Raw genomic sequence first — 19189 nt, 5'->3', positions numbered from 1 at the left:
GAACTCTTTCTCTCTCATCGCCTCTCTCCCTCACTCCTCCATTCTTTCCCCAGTTTAGCCACACCTTTCTTTTCTCTTACTTACTTTTTAAAACTATGACAGGGAAATTAAAATCAATAGGCAGGGCAGCCATGAATGAGAACGAATCTCCTACCACCCTAGAGCTGGGGGTGAGCAGGAGTGGGGAGGCGGGAGCTAACCCAGAGCGTGGGCGTGTGTGGTGTGGGTCAGGTCTGTTCTCCCGTGCCTCCGTTCCATCCCCTCTGGCCAGTTGGTCCCTCCAGTGCCCAGCTCTTCCTCCCACTGGTAAATCCTGGCATTGAAGAAGTGGGGAAAATACTTGAAAACTGCCTGCCAGGGGACCTGGAGCAAGTTGTGTGCAAACATAAGCCACTTAAGTTCCCAAACGGATGCCTTGCCTACATAAGCTGTTTTGCTGTGATACATAATTATGGCAATTATTAAAAGGGACATGGAAAGTTTGCAGGGTATCAGCCTTACGTTCTTTAAATTAGATACTACAGGGTCAGATTCTAGATGGCAGAATAACCCTGGACAATGCTCCTTGCTTCCCATCAGAAGGAAGCTAAAACCATAGCCGTAAGGAGTACACGTGCAGTTGTACGGGGTTGTCCGTGTGCTCCCTCTAGACAGTGGGATTTCTACAAGTATGAGGAGAGGGTGAGGGGAATCAGACAGACTGACTTGAGGTCTTGCTTTGTAGACTGGATCATAGGATGGAGGTTTCAGACTCTTCATATGACAGAGTGGGAAGTGTCCGTGTGAGGTGATGATGCATCTGGGTGGAAAAGACATCTGGAACTTATCACATTTTGCATAAATACATGGTACTCAGTCTCAAATATCAGAATATGGTACAAACTATGAGAAAGGGCTGAGTTGGGTGTTGAGGTCACCAGTGAAAGTTCTCTCCAATTTATATTGGAAAAGAGAAAGGGTGAGTGACAGATCATTTTACTTCGGATTCTTTAATTGCCTTTGATGTGTTTCATGTGATACTGGAGAACAGGATAGAGAGAGCAAAGTTTGAGTTTCACTCTCGCCACCAGACTCCCAAGTGGATTTCTGCCGCTCTTGCTCTTCTGCCATTTAAAAATAAATCAGAGTCTAAGTGCTTATTATCTTCATTCTTGAATGTTTGAAACATGAAATATATAATATTGTTGCTATTTTACTTTCATTTAATTTTTTTTTCCCTTCTTCTTTTTGTTTCAGTGGCATGCCCTCTCCCGTGAAGAGCAGGCTAAATATTATGAATTAGCACGGAAGGAAAGACAGCTACATATGCAGCTCTATCCAGGCTGGTCTGCAAGAGACAATTATGTAAGCTCCTTCTTCATCCTACCAACAGCTCTCTCCTCTCACCCATTCTTTCTTTCGGCAACTTTTGTGAGGGAAATGTGTTTCAGAGTACAGTAGCCCCCCCATCCCCCCTTACCCACAGGGATACGTTTCAAGACTCCCAGTGGATGCCCGAAACCATGGATAGTACTGAACCCTGTAGATAGTTTTTTTTCTGTGCATACACACCTATGATAATGTTTGTAAATTAGGCACAGTGAGCGATTAGCAAAAAATCTTCTTGTACCACACTCACCCTCCTTGTGATGATGTGAGATGACAACATGCCTGTGTGATGGGATGAAGCGAGGTGACTGACTTAGGCTGTGATGTTGGGCTACTGTTGACCCTCTGACGCTATGTCTGGAGGAAGACTGTCTGCTTCCAGACCCTGGTTGACCGGGGCCACTGAAACCATGCAAAGCAAAATTACAGGCAGGCGGGGACTACTGTACATGTATTGCTGGTACTATTTCCTATTTTTGGAAGTTAGTGAACTTTATAATAAAGATTTCCTGGATATATTTGCAAGCTTTGAGCGATCATGATTTTTTTTCTTTGGTTATATAGTATATTTTTTTTAGGTAAAACTTTAATCCAAGAAAACCTTCCCATTAAATGTTGAAAAAGATTTTTTTAAAAAGCACATAATCTCCTCGTGTAAAGGCAACATTAGTAATGACTAGTTACGGTATCTTCCAGGTATTTTTTCTGCGTATATGTTTTTTTTTTTTTTACTTGGATATAAGTATGTGTGGGTATAACATACACTTTTGTGTCATGCTTGCTCTTATATATAATAAGCATTTTTCTGTTATGGCATAGTGTTTCTACATATTGATTTTAATGGCTATATAGTATTTTGAGTGAATGTCACAATTAACGATTTTTTCCTGTTTTTTAGACATTTAGGTTGCTTTTTTTTTTTTTTTTGGTGATTGGAAATAATCCTACAATGAAGGTATCCATGCATAACAGTTTTTTTTTTTCTGTGTTTAGGGCTGCTATTTCTGTAGGATAGATTCACAGTAGTGCAATTGTTGAGTTAACATATTTTAAAGGCTCTTTGACACTTATTGTCAAATTTCTTTTCAAAAGGATATCATTTTACAGTTCTTAAAAAGAATATATTCAAGTGACTGTTTTGCCACAGGCTAATCAAAACTGGATTAAAAAAAGTTTGAGGAGGATGTGTGCCTGGGTGGCTCAGTCGGTTAAGTGTCTGACTTCAGCTCAGGTCATTATCTCACGGTTCACGGGTTCAAGCCCTGCGTTGGTCTCTGTGCTGACAGCTCAGAGCCTGGAGTCTGTTTCAGGTTCTGTGTCTCCCTCTCTCTCTGCCCCTCCCCTGCTCATGCTCACTCTCTCTCTCTCTTTCTCTCTCGCTGTCTCAAAAATAAAATTAAAAAAATTTTTTGTTTCACTTTAACATACCTTGATATCTATTATGTATTTTATTCAGATGGAAAATAGGTATTATATTTTTTTAAGTTGTACTAATTGGCCAAAAATACCCCATTTATAGGGCCTGTTATTTTATTACTTTAGAATTTGAACAATTTACTAACGTGGTCTTGATATAGCAAAGACTATTACTGAGAAAGTGTATTATAAATTATATATTTCAGTTTTATATTTTATGGAAGGGAACAGTTTTGATTATTTAAGCTCCTAATTTAAAATTTTATAGCTCACTTTCGTGCTCCATGTGAGCCTGGCATTAGAAAAGCCAGCCAGGGGGCGCCTGGGTGGCTCAATCGGTTAAGCGTCTGACTTTGGTTCAGGTCATGATCTCATCATTCATGAGTTTGAGCCCCATATTGGGCTCTGTGCTGACAGCTCAGAGCCTGGAGCCTGCTTTGGATTCTGTGTCTCCCTTTCTCTCTGTCTCTGTCCCTCCCCGGCTTGTGCTTTATCCTCTCTCTCAAAAATAAACAAACATTAAAAAAAAATTTTTTTTAAAAAAAGAAAAGCCAGCTAGGACAGTTTTAATATTCGGTCTAGGAATTGTCCCTTCTAAAAAGAGTGAAGGTGAAGCCGTTAATCGATATCTAATTTAACGTGTGACCCTTGGGGGCGATGGTCCTGTTGGCTGCATGTCTGAGGTCATACGTCCCATAAAATGGGACACCAAGACTTAGGGAACACATTTATTTCCTGCAACGTGCTCTGAAAAAAGTCACTGCTGGTGGGGATGTGGAGCTTGAACGGTGGCTGCGACCATGACGAAGAAAGGAGGGGCCATGCTCTTTGTTACTTGGAAACAGCAGCTCTTCGGACCCTTGTGAGCTGCAGTCTGGTCGTTGTACTAACTGCCGTGTGCCTATTGTCCAGAACTGTCTTAAGTGTCTTCTGTGACGTTTTCTAATCCTCATAATAATTGAGGGGGATAAACAGTGTTATTGCACTTCATAGATGAGGGAAATTGAGGGGTCGGACAGGTTAAGTCATTGGTCCAGGGCCAGGTAGTGGCTAAGCTGCTGGTTATACCCAGCCCTCCCGGACTGTCAGAATCTGTGCAGTTTGCCTTCTGTGCAGCAGACTGGCACGGTCTTTCCGGGGCCTTAAGAAGACTGCTTTAGGGCAAGAGTTCTCTCCCCTGAACCGTACTTCTGTTTTCGGGGCAGTAATTAGCATCTTTCTGGACAGATGTGACCCACGGAGGAGCTGTGCTGTGGATTTGTATACATTTAGCACTGCTTGTTGAATGTCTTTGAGTGAAGTTTCTGTTTCTGACCCTTAGGTAAAGGATAAAGCTTTAAAAAGAGATGAACACATACATACTCTGTCCCTCTCGCTCTCTCTCCTTTTGTCCATATGGAGAGATGAGAAGAAAGTAGTGTTGAAGAAATCCAGTATATTGTGAATTTACCTTTAAAGATTTTCTCCTGCAGAATTTTTAAAGGAAATTGTTTCACATAACTTGATTGTGGGATCCCCCGGAATGAAGGGAAAACCCAGCTTTGTTACATCATTTTTTATAACAATAAAAATAAGCCTATTAATTACTAAGGCAAACAGAAGTCAATCAAATGATAGCACTTTAGCTAATTATTCTTAAAATAACAACATAGAAATGGAGTCTAAACAAGATACATGTCTTGTATCGTAGCAGTTAGTGTCAGAAGGCCATCCTTATCCTTACTGAGATCACATTAAATATTATGTCTCAACTATTTAATATTAAAATGCTCTATTCTACAGCATCATAGATTTTATAACTGAAGTCTTCATAAATCAGCAGTGCACATATTTTCTTAGGTGAGCTCAGTCAGATATTTGTATTATTAGAGCTTTTAAATGTAATGCTTCATAATCCCAGTATTAACTATAATTAAATATTTTAATGAAAAATATTTTTATATTTACCGCACACAAATGAGTTTTTTTGTGTAAGTTGACATGAGTACATCCAAACTACTCCGGTCTTTTTGTCTACCATAAAATGTTGGTTCTCTCATAACACTGGTTTATACCTAGACTACAGTAGAGGCTATTTCACAAAGCATTGGCAGTCCTCCACCTCAGGCCACAGTCACACATGCTGGACATACACAGGGCTGCAGAGGAGGCTGACACACTCAGGTTGTGATCTGGAGCCAGGGGCTGTCTGGAGGGGGGCTCAGGGACACAGCCAGTTGTGGCATTGGGAGGAGGTGAGGTCTGCCGGAGGGGGGAGGGGAGGGGCGGATGGGACAGGGAGGTGGGGTGGAGCCGAGAAGCTTCCTGGAAGAGCTGGCACTTGAGATGATGTTAAAGGGCAAACGGGAGCTAGGAGGAGAAAGGGAGGAGGAAGTTCCTGACACATGAAGCAACATCATAGCATCTTCTGAAAACCATAGTAACGCCATTTGAAATGAAGACCGGGGAAGCCTGGGAGAAGCATACTCTCCCTCTGTCTGCTCCCCTTCTCCCAGAGTACTTTAATAATAATGTTAACAAGAACTCCATTATTTCCGATATGCCATTTTCCAGGGTCGCTAATCTCTGCTCTTTGTGAGGACAGTGTGAGTCAGCCTTACTAAGCTCTAAAGCCTCAGTGGTCAAGGTCATGTGACACGAAGAAAAATTATCCTGAGATGCATAAAAATATAGACACATAGTATGTTCAGTGTAATCTTAGAGTTTTATGTTTTGTTCCATGTTCATGTGATTATTACAGCAGCCGTAAGATAGAGATATTGGATGAGATATGTGTTCTGTTAAAGTTACTTGAAAGTACTATCCTAATCCAGGTTGGCCATTTACTGTTCACGTAAATCAAACAGATACTGTGTCTCTGCCCTACCTATTACAATGATGTTTTAGGGGAAATCACGAAGAAAAACAAGAGTAGACCAGTATAAATGGAACTTAAAATTGTAAATCTGTGAAGGTGATTTTGCAAATGTATTTAAGATTGCACGTTTTCGTGTCTGTTTTAGGAAACAAGGTCCTTGATTGCCAGAAATTCTGCCTTTGAAATTACCTTCCATTTTCTCAGGTTCTATTTTACCTTGCTGCTGCTATCCTTGATCATGTCATGCCTGTGCCGTGGGGACAAGAGGTCCTCAGCTAATATCATGTACTTTTAATTACATGGTAGAATTCACCGTAAGGAAGACTGATCATGAACACTGCCGGAAGTGGGTTCCCAGCGTGGTGGTTAGTGATAGGATGCCTCCTTAAGTGGGCTTTCTCTGAACGGGTATCTGGTGCCACGGCCCTAGGACCTCCTCAGCCTGGCTTGGCTTTGGGAAACCACTTCCACTGTCAGTACTGATACTCAATAAGAAGCTGTAGGGACAAAGGTCACAAAGAGGTAACAATTTGTTTTCTCTCGTTCTCTCGGTCTGTGTGTCTAGGTGTAGATGGGAAAGGGAGAGAGTGAGGCACCCTTCTTGGTTGACTTCTTGCCTTTTGTATGTTTGTATCCCGTTCGTCCATGTGTTCATAGTCCAGTGTGTAACATGACCATGTGCCTGGCTTCTTCCAGGGTAAGAAAAAGAAGAGGAAGAGAGAGAAACTCCAGGAGTCGACATCAGGTAGGCACCATGTGACTTTCTAGTCAATTCTCTGCTTCAGACAAATACCTTTGAAAGTAGTCGGCATCTTCGACACACTGCTTTTGTTCTGCAGCTGTAACCTCTGATGTTTTAAACTCTGCTTTCCTTCCTGAAATGCTTTAAAGATGTTTAAAAGACCTTTCTTTTCAATGTGAGTGCGTGAAGGTACGTCTACACATTCCTTCCCCAAACCCTGTCACCTGGAATCCTGTTGGTGTTTTGTCTTGTTTTGGCTTTCATTGTCTGTACCCTCCGTAGCACTTCTGCTGTGTTTCCATTTGCACAACTCCTTGCAATAACAGTTTTTTATCCTGATTTTATAATATGCTACCTTTTCTGTGGTTTGGGTTTTCTGAAAGTAGAAAACATGATGACAGCAGGGTTTATCTTTCCCGGACATTCATTCAAGGCATCAGTGAGTGAGGTCCTATTTATTTCCCCTTTTTTCTTTCATTAAAAGTAAGGCCACTACTTGTACTGCACAAATGAAAATGGCTGGTATAAGAACCATAGAAAGTAAAGCAAACGAGCCCACCTGATGTTGTAGCTACTACGTATTTGGAATGTACAAAAACCTCTTCAGTAAAAATTTGTTAAAGACACAATTTTCTGCAGGTACAGGTCCCAGAATGACAGCTGCCTACATCTGAAACATGGTAAGAACGACTCTCTGGTCCTACTGCTGACGTTAGTTATAAACAGAGGCACTTGCTTGTGAATCTCCTTGCTCATACTGATGCATTCAACTCTGCTCCTTTAAAGAGGAAACCCCACCAAAATCAAATTAGCGCTTAAAAAAATCTGATGGTTTTTATACCGGCTATGTTTTTGCAATATGGTATGCATTTCTCTCTTTTTTTCTTCCCCTTCTGCCCCTCTAATCTTTCTTCCCCTTCCCCTAACTCTTCACCATTCCGCACTGACCACCAGTGGCAAATCTGCCTGCTCTAAGAAACAAACCACAGAACCAGCAAGCAAAACGCCCTCTTACTCTGAAAAGCCCTGGGTGGCACGTGAGGCACCCAGACCTGTTCTGGCACAGGACCTGGAAGGTTTTGCTCCGTAGAGACTTCTCAGTTGAGATGATATACAGATACTTAAAAGTAATATATCTGTTTTTAGTGAGAAGGAGGGACTTTATGTATTTCTTTTTTTCCCTGTTATTTAAAAATCTGGGTGGGGACTTGATTAACTCTATTCTGCTATCAGGCTCTTTTCTCTGTTGGTAACCATTGCTAGATCCTGGTCAAGTATTTATAGGTAATGTTTAGTTGTCGATTTGTTTTTGTTTTTGTCTTTTTATTGTAGTGACCATACTTTTGATCGATTGAGCCACCAGCCCTGGTGGGAACCTGGCTTTGTAAACTGACCTTAAAATTTAGCTGACCTTTGAATTCATAGCCCATTGACCTCTTTCCCAGTGACAGCTCTTCCCAGAGGAGCTACGTTTGATTCTGCTCCCTCTCCAGCAGCCCACACCCAGGTCCTACAGATATTTTTGGCCTGTGTTGAATCTTCCCTCTTAACTCATCATGGCTGCAGTCCTTGCTGAGGTTCTCAAGCCTGCCGTCTGGATTATTAGAATAGCCTTTGCAGAAATCTTCCCACCTCCAGGCTTCTTTTCTGCCAGTTGATCTTCCGTGTTGCTCCCGGGGGGGTTTTGCCAAAACACGAATTGATTGTGTCACTTCCCAACTTAAAAAATGGTCTGTGCTTTTTGTTTGACAAAGTGCAAACCACTCAGCGTGGATCTATTTACTCTGCCCCGTCCTGGGTTTTCCCTTCGGTCCCTCTTGCTCATCTGCAACCTAGCCCTTATGAGTCCTGTGCTCAGTTCAAACGAGATTATTAGCAGTTCCCCACATACACTGCGGGCACTGCACATGCTGTCCCTGTGCTTGGAAAGCCTGTTTTCCCCTGCCACGCAAGGGATACATGTGCAGTGTTTCTCACGAGAGAGCGTTAGCATGCAGAGATTTGGTTCTTGGCTAGAACCAGATGACCCCCTCCTTCATCTTGTAGAACTTAGCTTTGGTGCTGAAATTTCAGTGGACTTTTCCAAAGAAAGTTATAGACATTTTGATGCCAAATAGAAATTTTCAGTCAGCTGTTTGCCGGGGCAATCTACTTCAGCTTTTCAGTCTTTCTTTTCAACTGTACAACGGGAGTAGCACCTAGGGCCTGTGGTTGTTTATCATATATGCCTTCCTTCTTCCCTCTACCCCTCACTGAGACCTACCTCAGTTGCCCTCTCCTCTGTGAAACTTTCATGATCTTTTTTCAGATTCCCCAGGTTCTTCCAATGCCATCATTATAGTTTAATGATATCAAAATGCTTCTAAATACTGAGTGGCAGCCTTTTCCCTGATTGAAAAGAGGATCTGCCCTTCATATAGATGACCAACCAAGGGACCCAAAAACCAGTATCACAGACGATGTCCATGTTTACTTCCACTTAATGGCTGTTCATGGAGGAACCTCTTCTGAGCTGGCCTCCCGGCTTGGTCATTAAGAGCACAGAGAGGACAGTCGCAGGCCCTGTGTCGTAGTAAAGGTATTCTGGTTGCAAGCACATACACATGCTTTTGTACTTTATTTTTGCATTCTTTTTTTTTTCTTTTTAAAGAACGTTGTCCTTTTAATCACTAACCCTTAGGGTATGGACAGCAGCCTTTCTATGCTCTGCTTCTAAATGGAAAAACCCTCACAAGTGCAGTGTGCTGAGGACTGACATTCATTGATTCACTCCATCTTCTGTTTGCACCAAAATCTTTAATGCCATTTCTGTTAAAAATCATGCAAAAAATATGCTTCTATACTTCATAGTTTGGTTTTGTGTCCTTAATGATTAACATGGTATATAGTATTTTAGACTAGATTAGGTGGAGTATATTTGAGTCCTACAATTTATCTCACACATCCTTTTTTAATGCCATAGCTATCATTGTGCTTTCCGGTCACTTCCGTATTTTTTCTAAAAGTTAAAGTGTCCTTTCAACTCTAGCCCAGAAAAAAAAAGCAAAGTGCCCCCTACCCCTTCCACCCCCTCCCCAACCCCACTTCTCAGCAGCTGCTGCAGTTGGTGGTTTCCTTCACTTAATCAGAGTCCGCAGTGTTTCTCTTGTTGCTGGGCCAGTCCCACAGCCTTTGAAGTCACTGTCCTCCACACTGTCCTCCTTCTGAAGGCAGCACTGGCAGTCATTTGATAAGAATTGTAGAGCAGAGAGGAGCTCTGATTTGCATTCATAAAGATTTCAGGAAATCAGGAATGGTAGTATCCGTGCTGTCCACTCTTCCCCTTTGTTTTGGGAATTCAGAAACTCCTGTAAGGGTAGTAGTTGACTTGTTTAGTCAACGTTGAGCACTTACTGAGCCCCTAACTAATGCCAGATAGTGTCCTGTGACCTGAAAGTAGTGTTGAGTGAGGCAGAGAAAGTCCCTGCTTTTGTAGTGCTCACATTGCTGAGGGTGGTTATTAAAAAGTAAACAGAAAAATAGGAGTGCAGTAATAAAAATAAAACCGGGACTGACTTGGGCGGGGTTCTGCTTTGGGTGTGATGCTCACGAAGGCCCTTCTGAGAAGGTGATACCGATAACGACCTGCTATCCTTGAAAACCAGAGCAGTGGCTGAGAAACGACCCGGGGAACTGAGCATTGTGCTGTGGAAAGCACTTAGACTGAGAACGAGGCCACCCAGGCTCTGAGAGAAGCCCCTTCCTGAACTGTGTGGCCTGGGGCAGGTCCTTTAAAGCCAGTAGACCTCCGGTTCCCCACTCCAGTGAAAGTGCTGGGTCCTTAGGCCTCTGAGACACCCTGTGTCCGTGGCCCTACTTCCTGGCATGCTTTGCTCTTCTGTGGTCTGCACTGCCTCCCAGTGTTGCTGAAGAGACTCAAGTCTCCTTTATGTTTACAGGTTTGTAGTCCCCGTTCTGGGAGTCGTTCCACAGAACTTACTAAAGCACCTGTACGGTCTTGAAAATGACATGTAGACAGCGTGGCCATTTTTCAGTTCCGGTGTAGATCATCTCCAGCCTCCCCTTCTCTACCCAACATGACCGCCTCTGGTTAGGGAATCTGGTTCTCCACTGGTGTGAGCCCCTTGTTGGCCAGACTGCATCCACACTAGTGCTGGCTTCACCTTAGAAACAAGCCAGTGACAGATAAACTGTTTGATTAGAGCTGATCCTGCCAACGACGGGGCGTGAAATCTCGGGCAACTGGTTTCGGTTTGGAGGGAAGTTGCTGAGTATTAACTAAATCCCTCCTGATCTCCTCTCCAGTGAGGTGGAGCTAATGGAACCCAGCACCCAGGAGGGGAAGATATCGTGACTCCAATGTGAAGGTGTATTTTGAGAGGGTTTATTTCTCTTAGGTACACAGTGGAACTTAACCCTCTCTTGGCCTCCTAAAAGAAAAGTCCTGTTAAATTAGATCTTTGAGCTCAGATGACCATGCATGGAGCACAAAGGTGAGAGAACTCTCTTGCCTCTGAACTAGCATAGGACAACGAACTGTAGGGAAAATATCCCCACTTAATAAGGAAAATCTTTCCTCAGGGAACAAAAAAGCCCTCTGAAAATTTGTATTTCTGCCCCTTGAAAGATAGACGTTTCATTTACTGCTTTCATGTTTTTGGTGCGAAATACCATTGCAGCTGTCTCCTGCAGCCCAACATAACTGGCCTTTTAACAGTTCCCCATATACCAGTTGTGTCCCCATCTTCCCGTGTGTTTCCACTTGCACGCTTTATACACGTATTCACTCTGGTGAAATCAGTTGAAACGAATGAGCATTGACTGGTCTCAACACTTTGCAGTGACTTTTAGGATAATTAGAAACGGGCTGCACGAAAGACTTTCTTTCAGGGTAGAGGTGATTCCCAAGCTGTGTGGTCTTCCAAAAAAGCCAAATTCATCCTGAGCTTTTAAGATGAACTTGTCACTTGTAGGAATGCTGGAAGTCCAGGGCCTCGGGGAATGAGCCTGCACACGTTCTGCTGTGTCCAGCTCTAGGCCACTGTTGTAAATGCCAGTCATTTCTTCATTCGTTCTGCAAACACCCAGCGAGGACCACTGCAAGTCAGAAACGGCACTAAGCAGTGGGGCACTTGCCAAATGGACTCTGTCCCCTCCTGGAGGGGCTTTTAGTTTCAGAAGATAAAGACATAAAAATAGATAGGAATTATAAAGTAATACATTCTGTGCTATGAAGGAGATGGATACATTATGTTAAAATAAGAACAAGAAGTATCTACATCGGAGTGAGATCAAGGAAGCCTTTCGGAGTAAGTAACCCTTGAGCTGTGTAGCCATGAGGGGAATTGATAGAACAGTGATCAAGTTGCTGGGAATTTCCAGTGTTTGGGTCCAAGTTTATTTGGAATATGTAACATCTCAAGAGTTTGTTAGAAGTCAGAGATTGTCATCAAATACTGAACTTCCCTTCCTTCCTTACTTAATCAAGATTCGTGGGAGTTACAGAAGAATTAAAATTTTTGAAAAGCTGGAGAGAATTATCACTCCAAGTTTACTAATGTAAAAACATACCTTTACAAATTGGCTTATTAATATTTACTTTAACAAATGAAAAAATCCCATTATCTTAAAATTACATAGATTGAAAAGATTTTTATGATATCTCAGCATACTCCTTTTGACTATATAACATCAAAGAGCTAGTTTAAAAGAACAAACTATCTTTAAAACAACACCTTTTTAAACACAGAGAGATACACACATATACCCACATACAGACATACTCACAAAAACTTAAGGTTTTGGATATTGGTGTAATCTCTACCTTGTATACTTGCTAACCTGAGATTAAAATGTGTTTTTTACTTGAGGCTTTGTTTCCCTGGGGCCAAGAGGTGTGTGGGAGAGGTAATTTCTAGTACAGTATAGAATGCAGTAGTTAATTGCACAGTGCTTAGCTTTACATCTCTAGCTTTCCATTTGAGGGTGATGCTCGGGAGCCTGATGGGCTGTTTATTAACTAAGGGCTGGGCGCCCGGGGCCCTGGTGCTCACGCAGCCTCCTGACAGCGCTGCAGCATGGGGCTGGAAACACTTCCGGGACCGGCCGTGGGACTGAGGGTCTTTGCGAAGCCGTGCCCTCTTGGAGTCAGGGAGCCATCTGTGCCCAGGGGTCTCACGGACAACGGTGTTTTGTACAGGCTTTGATGCCCACCCTGCGAGCTTGCCACTGGTGCCTCATCTTCGCTCTGAGTTCTGTGCCTTGAGAGCAGATGGAGTCATTAGGTATCAGCAAGCCTCTGGCTCTTTGCTTCCAGTTGACATGGCCAGTTAGAAAGCAAAACCAAGCTCTTACAAAATAATAAAGTCAGAAACAAAAACCTTCAGGCTTGTTCAGAGTCTCCAAGTAAAAATTAACGTTTTGAAAATGGGAAAGAGGAAAAAATAACATCCTGCTTTCCACTCTTCATCTTTTTGTCCCACGCTTAGACACTATGGTCAAATACTTTGAAGTGTCACTCAACAAGCAGGAGATGTGTGAGGGCTCGGGGCTCTTGGGAAGGGAGACTGAAGCCTGGCGGCAGGTGGCTGTCCGATCAGGGAGACCGGCCCCCCATCGCGGGACACGGCATGGGGGCAGGGCCTGGCCGTGCAGCCTGCAGCGGGCACCCTGCTAGCGCTCCCAAAGCACCCCTGCTGCAGCCCTTTGACCAGGCGCCTGGGCAGCTAGGTTGGTTGAGTGTCTGACTCTTGACTTCATCTCAGGTCATGATCTCACAGTTCATGGGATCGAGCCCTATGTCGGGCTCTGTGCTGACAGTGCAAAGCCTGCTTGAGATTCCCTCTTTCTCTCTCTACCCCTCTCCTGCTTGTATGCATGTGCTCATGTTCTCTCTCTCATAATCAATAAACAAAAAATTAAAAAATAAATTAAAAAAAAAAAAGAGGAAGCCTCGCCTAGTGGGGGACTTCCTGCCTGACATTTTGCCAGGCAGCCGCTGGTGTGGCATTGGTCTTGTCTGGGTCAGCAGGTTGCTTTCCTAGGAAATGGAGATTTTGATGGCCCGGAGACACTCCCACATGGCACCTTCCCTAGACATGTTCCTGTCTGAGGCGGTGGCCTACTCGTGTCTTCCTTCCTCTTATGTTTGTCCTCAAATTCCTGCTGAACTTGTCACAGATTAGTAGAAACCTGTAAAGAATTCACAAGGCAATGACACTTAACTATAATGTCTCTTAGTAAGAACATTCAGTAAGGAAAATCCAGACGTCTGGCTGGAAGGGCAGGCGTGGTCACATTTTCCTGGAGAGAGAGATGGCTGCATAATGACGCTGTGTGGCTACACTAAATGCTGTGCGGAGTGCAGGTTTTCAAATTCTGACCATTCTTCAGGACACTGTATGCTGACTCATAGCGCGGGGGCCTTTGATGGCAAGAAGAGACAGCCCATGTTGGCATAAGGAGAACGGGGAAGTCCATTTGAAGGATGCAGTGGCATCTTGTGGAAGCCAAAGACAACAGTGCAAATGACCCAAAGAGAGGACTGGAAGATGGCCTTTTCCTGCTCTTACATGTGCCCCTGAAAACTGCTCTCTTCTCCCTTCTGTAGATCGACTTTCTCAGTTCTTTGATCATGTATCCAGAGCTCCTGAGCTGACACGTTGTGACAGTGTCAGTCTCCCAAAGACATGAGGATTCAAATTCCAGAGAAGGGACTCCAGTCAGCCCAGCATGGGTCAGACTCCTGCCTCGGTCCACAATCCGCTGTGGCCAGAGGGAACGGTCACACCGTACAAAATCGCCATCGGGCACACTGCTCTCACTGTGGGGGGTGTTGGAGTTTGGGATAATCAAGAAGGGGGCTAGGCAGCAACCCAGCGGGTGTCCGTTGCAGCTCACCAGTGAGCCGGTGACTGGGATCTGTTAGATCAGCAGCCGTGCTTTAGCGAAGATGTGGGGAGACACTCATCCCCGTGGTGAAGGTTTTTAAAATCTCTCCTGTGCTACAGTGTCAATTCTTTGTACCTCTTCAGTGGTCAGGAGAGCCAGAATGTGTTTCAGTTGCCTTGGGAAACTGAGACAGAGAAGTGGACCCTTGGCCAGCAAAGTTGCTCATAATAGGAGAGGGAGAGAGGCTCATTTAAACCCTCTTGGGACATGTAATATTTAGTATTGTTCATGAAAGAGCATGAAATTAAGATCAGTGCACTTAAGAATAGTTTATAGAATAAGAAAATTATTTTGGACAAATTTGGTTTAAGAAGAATGGTTTTCTCACTGAGCCATCTGGAACTATTGAGGAAATGAGCCCTTCTGGATAATGGTTTCCCAGAGAACTGTAGGTTTCCCTCTTTAAGTATCAGAACATGTAATTTGTTTAACTCTTGAGTGCCGCTCAACTCTTTCTCCTTCAAATTAAATATTTCTTAGTACCTCATGCTGTTGTTCTACGGTGCATATAGTATATGGTAACATATACTATACGGTGCTGTTTGCCACAATGCTAACTGACCGCAGATAATGTGGGATTTTAAGAAATCTACTCCTTTATCATTTTTGTACCTTCCCTTTCTGAGACGCTGCCCTCCTCTCAAGTAACACGTTCTTCCGATCTGTTGTGTGGGTTCGGGAACCAGAAAAAGAAGTATATCTGAATAATTTAGAAGTTAAAAGTAAACGGGCTGTGCGCGGGGTGGTCTTGGAAGGAAGGGGGCGGCTTCTGCGCATGAATTCCTCGATGGCACTGTGATAGCTTGAGGCTCTTTTACTTCCTTTTCCCCAGCTGCGTTCTTTAGACCTGAGGCTGCCGGCTGGCTAACCGGGCTCCCGATGAGTGAGGGGAGCCTGCCTAAAATCGTCCGTGAGCCTCGGCAAAGTCACTGTGTCTTTCTGGCAGAATGAGAGGACAGTGAGGGCATCTCAGTGGGACAGTAGTGCTCATCTTCTTGCTTACATTTGAATTCATATCTAACCTGAAATTGTCTAAAATTTTAGGTACGTTCTTTGAGAATATCACAGCAGATCTCTCTGGCTGCCCTTTTGCGATGACTTTTCTCAATTATTGTGTGTCTGGAGATACTGTGTTTCATAAGAGATATTTTATGTTTCATAAGAGAGGTTTTGCAGAATTCTCTACTGGTCTGTACTTTCCACCAGAAGCTCTATAAATGGTACGAATTCTGCTCACTCCCCCAAGTATGCTGAGGCTGGAGTATCAGAAATGGAATGGACGTTTCTGGTCCACATATTGTGTCCTGGGTGCTCTGCTAGACGTCTCTGCTTAGATTACCCCATGCCAGTCTTGAGGCAGTCCTGGACAGGGATGAGGAAGCACCAGTGACTTGTCCAGGGTCACGTGACTGGGGTGCAGCAGGGTCGGGTTCGAACGTGGATCTGTCTTTAACTCCCAGTCTCCACCCACTGCAGTAATAACCCTTATCGTGTCTTCCAATGCCAGGCACTCGCCAAGCTCACCACACATTGTCTCCTTTTATCCCCTCAACCCACTTTATGAAGCATGGGGACTTACTGTTTCCATTTTACAGATGAGGAAACCAGGGTTTGGTATGTTCAGGTAATTCGCCCAAGATAACCCTGGTAGAGTGATGGACCCAGTCCAGGACTATGCTTGGAGCTCTGCTGTGAACCCCACAGTGCACTGTCGCCTCCCTGTGCAGCAAGCATATGCTTAGACATACACACACACACACACACACACACACACACACACACACACGTGTTTAACAGTGGAAATTCTTGGTTTGAAAAGAAAGTACGCACTGATCCTTTTGCCTCATTTTTAGGAGGTGAAGTTGGCATCTTTGGTATGGGAGAACTTCTAGAGAAATGTGAATTGGATAAAGAATTTGGAGATGGGAGGTTGAGGTGGATCTACATAGTTCCTGTCTTCCTGAAGTACTTCGTCTTATAGAGCTAAAATGATGTTTTGAGGCTCTCTTATTCCAACAGTTCTTCGAGAATATTTCTGTGTTGTTTCCAGAAGTAGCAAGGATCTAGCGAATAAGACCTGCACGGGGAGGCCCAGCCTCCCGTTGTGATGTATGTGCTCACAGAGGAGACACAAGGGGCCCATCGGGAAGGGAAACCGACAGCTGCAGATAGAAACCAGAAGTTTCCCTAGAGCAGTTTGTTAAATAGTTACACGCCTGCCTCAGAATCATCTCAACGTTGCCTAAGTCCGCTTTCACTGATAATTCACTTTGAATAACCACAGGGGAGGAAACCGCATGGATTCAGTAACCCTGCCTCGGAATGTATAGCCTGGATCCAAGCACAGGGCCAGAGACCCGTCACCGCACTGACCCCCTTCCTCCGGGCTCTGGGCACCTCCTTGCTTCAGAGCTTGTGGCTGGCAGACTGACCGGTCTCGAACTCAGGGACTAAGGACACATCTAGCTGCGGAAAGACGACCCAGTGGCAGCCTCCCTAACCACACACTGTCATTTCTCCTCTTTCTCAAATACTGGGTGATGTTCGCTTACAAGGGGCTGGAGCTGGCTTCTGTAGGTTACACTTGCAATCTTTGAGGAGATTTAAACTTCACAGTTAACTTCTTATGCCTCTTGTTCTCTTCAGCATCCTGCTTTCTCACAGAGCATAATATCCTGGGGTGGGCGGTAGTCTAGATGCAGCCCACCTCCACAGTGCTATTGACGGGCAGACGGATGATTGGAAGGTAGGAGAAGAAAATGAACGACAGTTTAGCCCCAAGATACAGTAGAGAGCACATCGGTTTAGGGCTCAACAGTGAGTCCTGCCACCTGTAGTTTGGGTGACCTTAGGTTGTTTAACCTCACACCACCCCCAATTTCTGTAGACGGGCAGAATTCCGGGGCGGGGGGGATGGTGGCTGTTGTGATCATGTGACGCTGAGCGTGTGTCCCGTGCCTGGCATATCCGTGCTCAGCAGACCGTGTTTTTCTTGCTTCTCCCTCACCAACTCCTTGCAGACAAGGCCACCTCAGAGTCACAAAGTCATGAGGCTGTGACCCACAGGCCCCCAGAGGCATGGGTACTCTCTAGGGGTCGTGATGCACCAGTCATGTAATGACCGTGGGCCTCAGTGTGCTCTGAAATAACAAGGCCCGACTAGCTCTGTCCTGCTTGCTTCCTGCTCTAGAAGTCATTGCCTCTAGATCTCACGCCCTGAAATAACAGCACTCTGTCACAGTTTGCCCCAAGGCTGGCCAGCAGGGCTAGGCAGTTGGCATCAGGTGTGTGGGGTGCTGCTCTGGGGGCACTTTTTGCAATTAAACTCTACCTCTGTTTACCTTTTGCAAAACTTATCTCTGATCTTCTCTCAAATCTTGTGTAATGACTGAAAACATTTTAAAGGTCCTGCTCCTTCCTAGCAACACTTGGGAGGGGGGAGAAGGGTCTTTCTATTCCGGCCCATCTTTTTGGACTCCTCAGCATTTCTGAACAAGGAAATGGTATCACTCGATACGCACGGGGTATTCCCAGGTTGTTCCTACAGAGCGGCTCCGCTGCCCCCGGCCTGGCCTGGACAGCTAGAGCTGACCTTCCTCTCCTCCACCTCAGCCTCGGGAAGGGGCTTGTTTCCTGGGCCCCTCCTGCCGGGGACAGCCTGAGGCGGGGGGGCTTGGCTGCAGACCCCAAGGATGAAGCACTCAGCTTTTGGTAGCGTCTTCGTTTGAGCCTGTGGAGAAGGACTCCCTCCCCACCCTGTCCTTTCTTGCATCTTTTGGCATCAAGGCCTAGACAGTCCTAATGCCTCCGAGTTCGTGCTGTTTACTTACCAGAAATAGATCCAGTCATGAAATCTCCAGCCACCCCTTTACTACTTGGGCTCTTCGGAAGTGACTCCACCCTTTTGAGTTCCTGGTTCTGTTTGGTTGGTGGGATATTTTTGTCAAGACTAGAGTCTGGTCCAGGGGAACTTCGTGGGTTTCAGCTGGATGGTGGGAACGGTCGGGGAGGGAGGGGACCTATGCCGCCTCCAAACCCGCTCTACAAATGGCCCACTCGGTGACTCCTGGTGGAGGGAGCCCAAGCCTTGACATATGTGAGATGGGCCTCGCCGCGCTGCCTTTGAAGCCCGAGCAGTAATTGCCGGCTTTGATTGCACCGACTTCACTGGTGGGTTGGGCCGTGCTGGGGCTCGCCTGGCCTGGCCCAGCCACAGCCCCCCAGTGAAGCCTTAGATGTGGGAAGTCTCCAGTCTCCGGAGCCTCATGCCTGTGGTTTCTTGAAAAGAATTGTGATTTGACCTGTTTTATATCTATAAAGCAACTCTGTAAGCCCCCCATTTCTCCCATTTGGAGGTAAGGCTTGGTCTGCCCTGATGGCCCTGCATTTTAAAGGAGCAATCGCATCCAGTCTGTCTTATTTGATAGCAGGACACATTCTCTGCCAACTGATTCCAGTGCCAGTTACACACACATGAGAAGAGCATCCTGAGTGGGGAGGGGTCGCCTTTAGGTTTGCAGTTGTACAGAGCATCTGTGAAAGCAGCTTTCCAGGAGCATTTTGTAAGAGGATGCTGGAATACTGAAACAACAGTGGGAAGATGTGAGGCTGTGCAAAGAAATGGCTTTATTAGGAGATACTGGGACTCTTTCCAGGGAAGCACACAGTATCTGTGTGGTAAATGGCCATGCTGGACAGCCAAGTTTGTGACTGTGCTCAGCTCAAGAAGGGAGGAGGAGAGGGCCCTCAGGTGGGGTGGGGGAGGGGAGGGGAAGGATGGCTTGCCGGAGCCAGAGTTGCCCGGCCCTGCCCCACGCCCCTGCCTGGGCCCCCCCCCCCCCCCCTCCCCCGCTAGG

At 45.2% G+C, this 19189-nt stretch overlaps 1 protein-coding gene across 7 annotated transcripts in view; it reads left to right on the top strand.

Annotated features, from left to right (window-relative positions):
* LEF1 (lymphoid enhancer binding factor 1) overlaps positions 1 to 19189 on the top strand; it is a 127314-nt gene that overhangs the window by 100614 nt on the left and 7511 nt on the right. For 4 of the 7 annotated variants that reach the window (XM_049630988.1, XM_049630990.1, XM_049630987.1 and 1 more), the window contains 3 exons: positions 1237 to 1344; positions 6338 to 6386; positions 7023 to 7063. In XM_049630988.1, the coding sequence (XP_049486945.1) occupies positions 1237 to 1344; positions 6338 to 6386; positions 7023 to 7057 (192 nt within the window). In that variant the 3' untranslated portion in view covers positions 7058 to 7063. The remainder of the gene's footprint in view (positions 1 to 1236; positions 1345 to 6337; positions 6387 to 7022; positions 7064 to 19189) is intronic. The other 3 variants (XM_049630989.1, XM_049630986.1, XM_049630991.1) reach the window with 1 other exon arrangement.

This window comes from Panthera uncia, chromosome B1, assembly GCF_023721935.1.
Source record: "Panthera uncia isolate 11264 chromosome B1, Puncia_PCG_1.0, whole genome shotgun sequence".
NCBI classification, from domain to species: Eukaryota; Metazoa; Chordata; class Mammalia; order Carnivora; family Felidae; genus Panthera; species Panthera uncia.
Note: the sequence above shows the minus strand (reverse complement) of the source record. Positions and strands in the feature narration are given on the sequence as shown.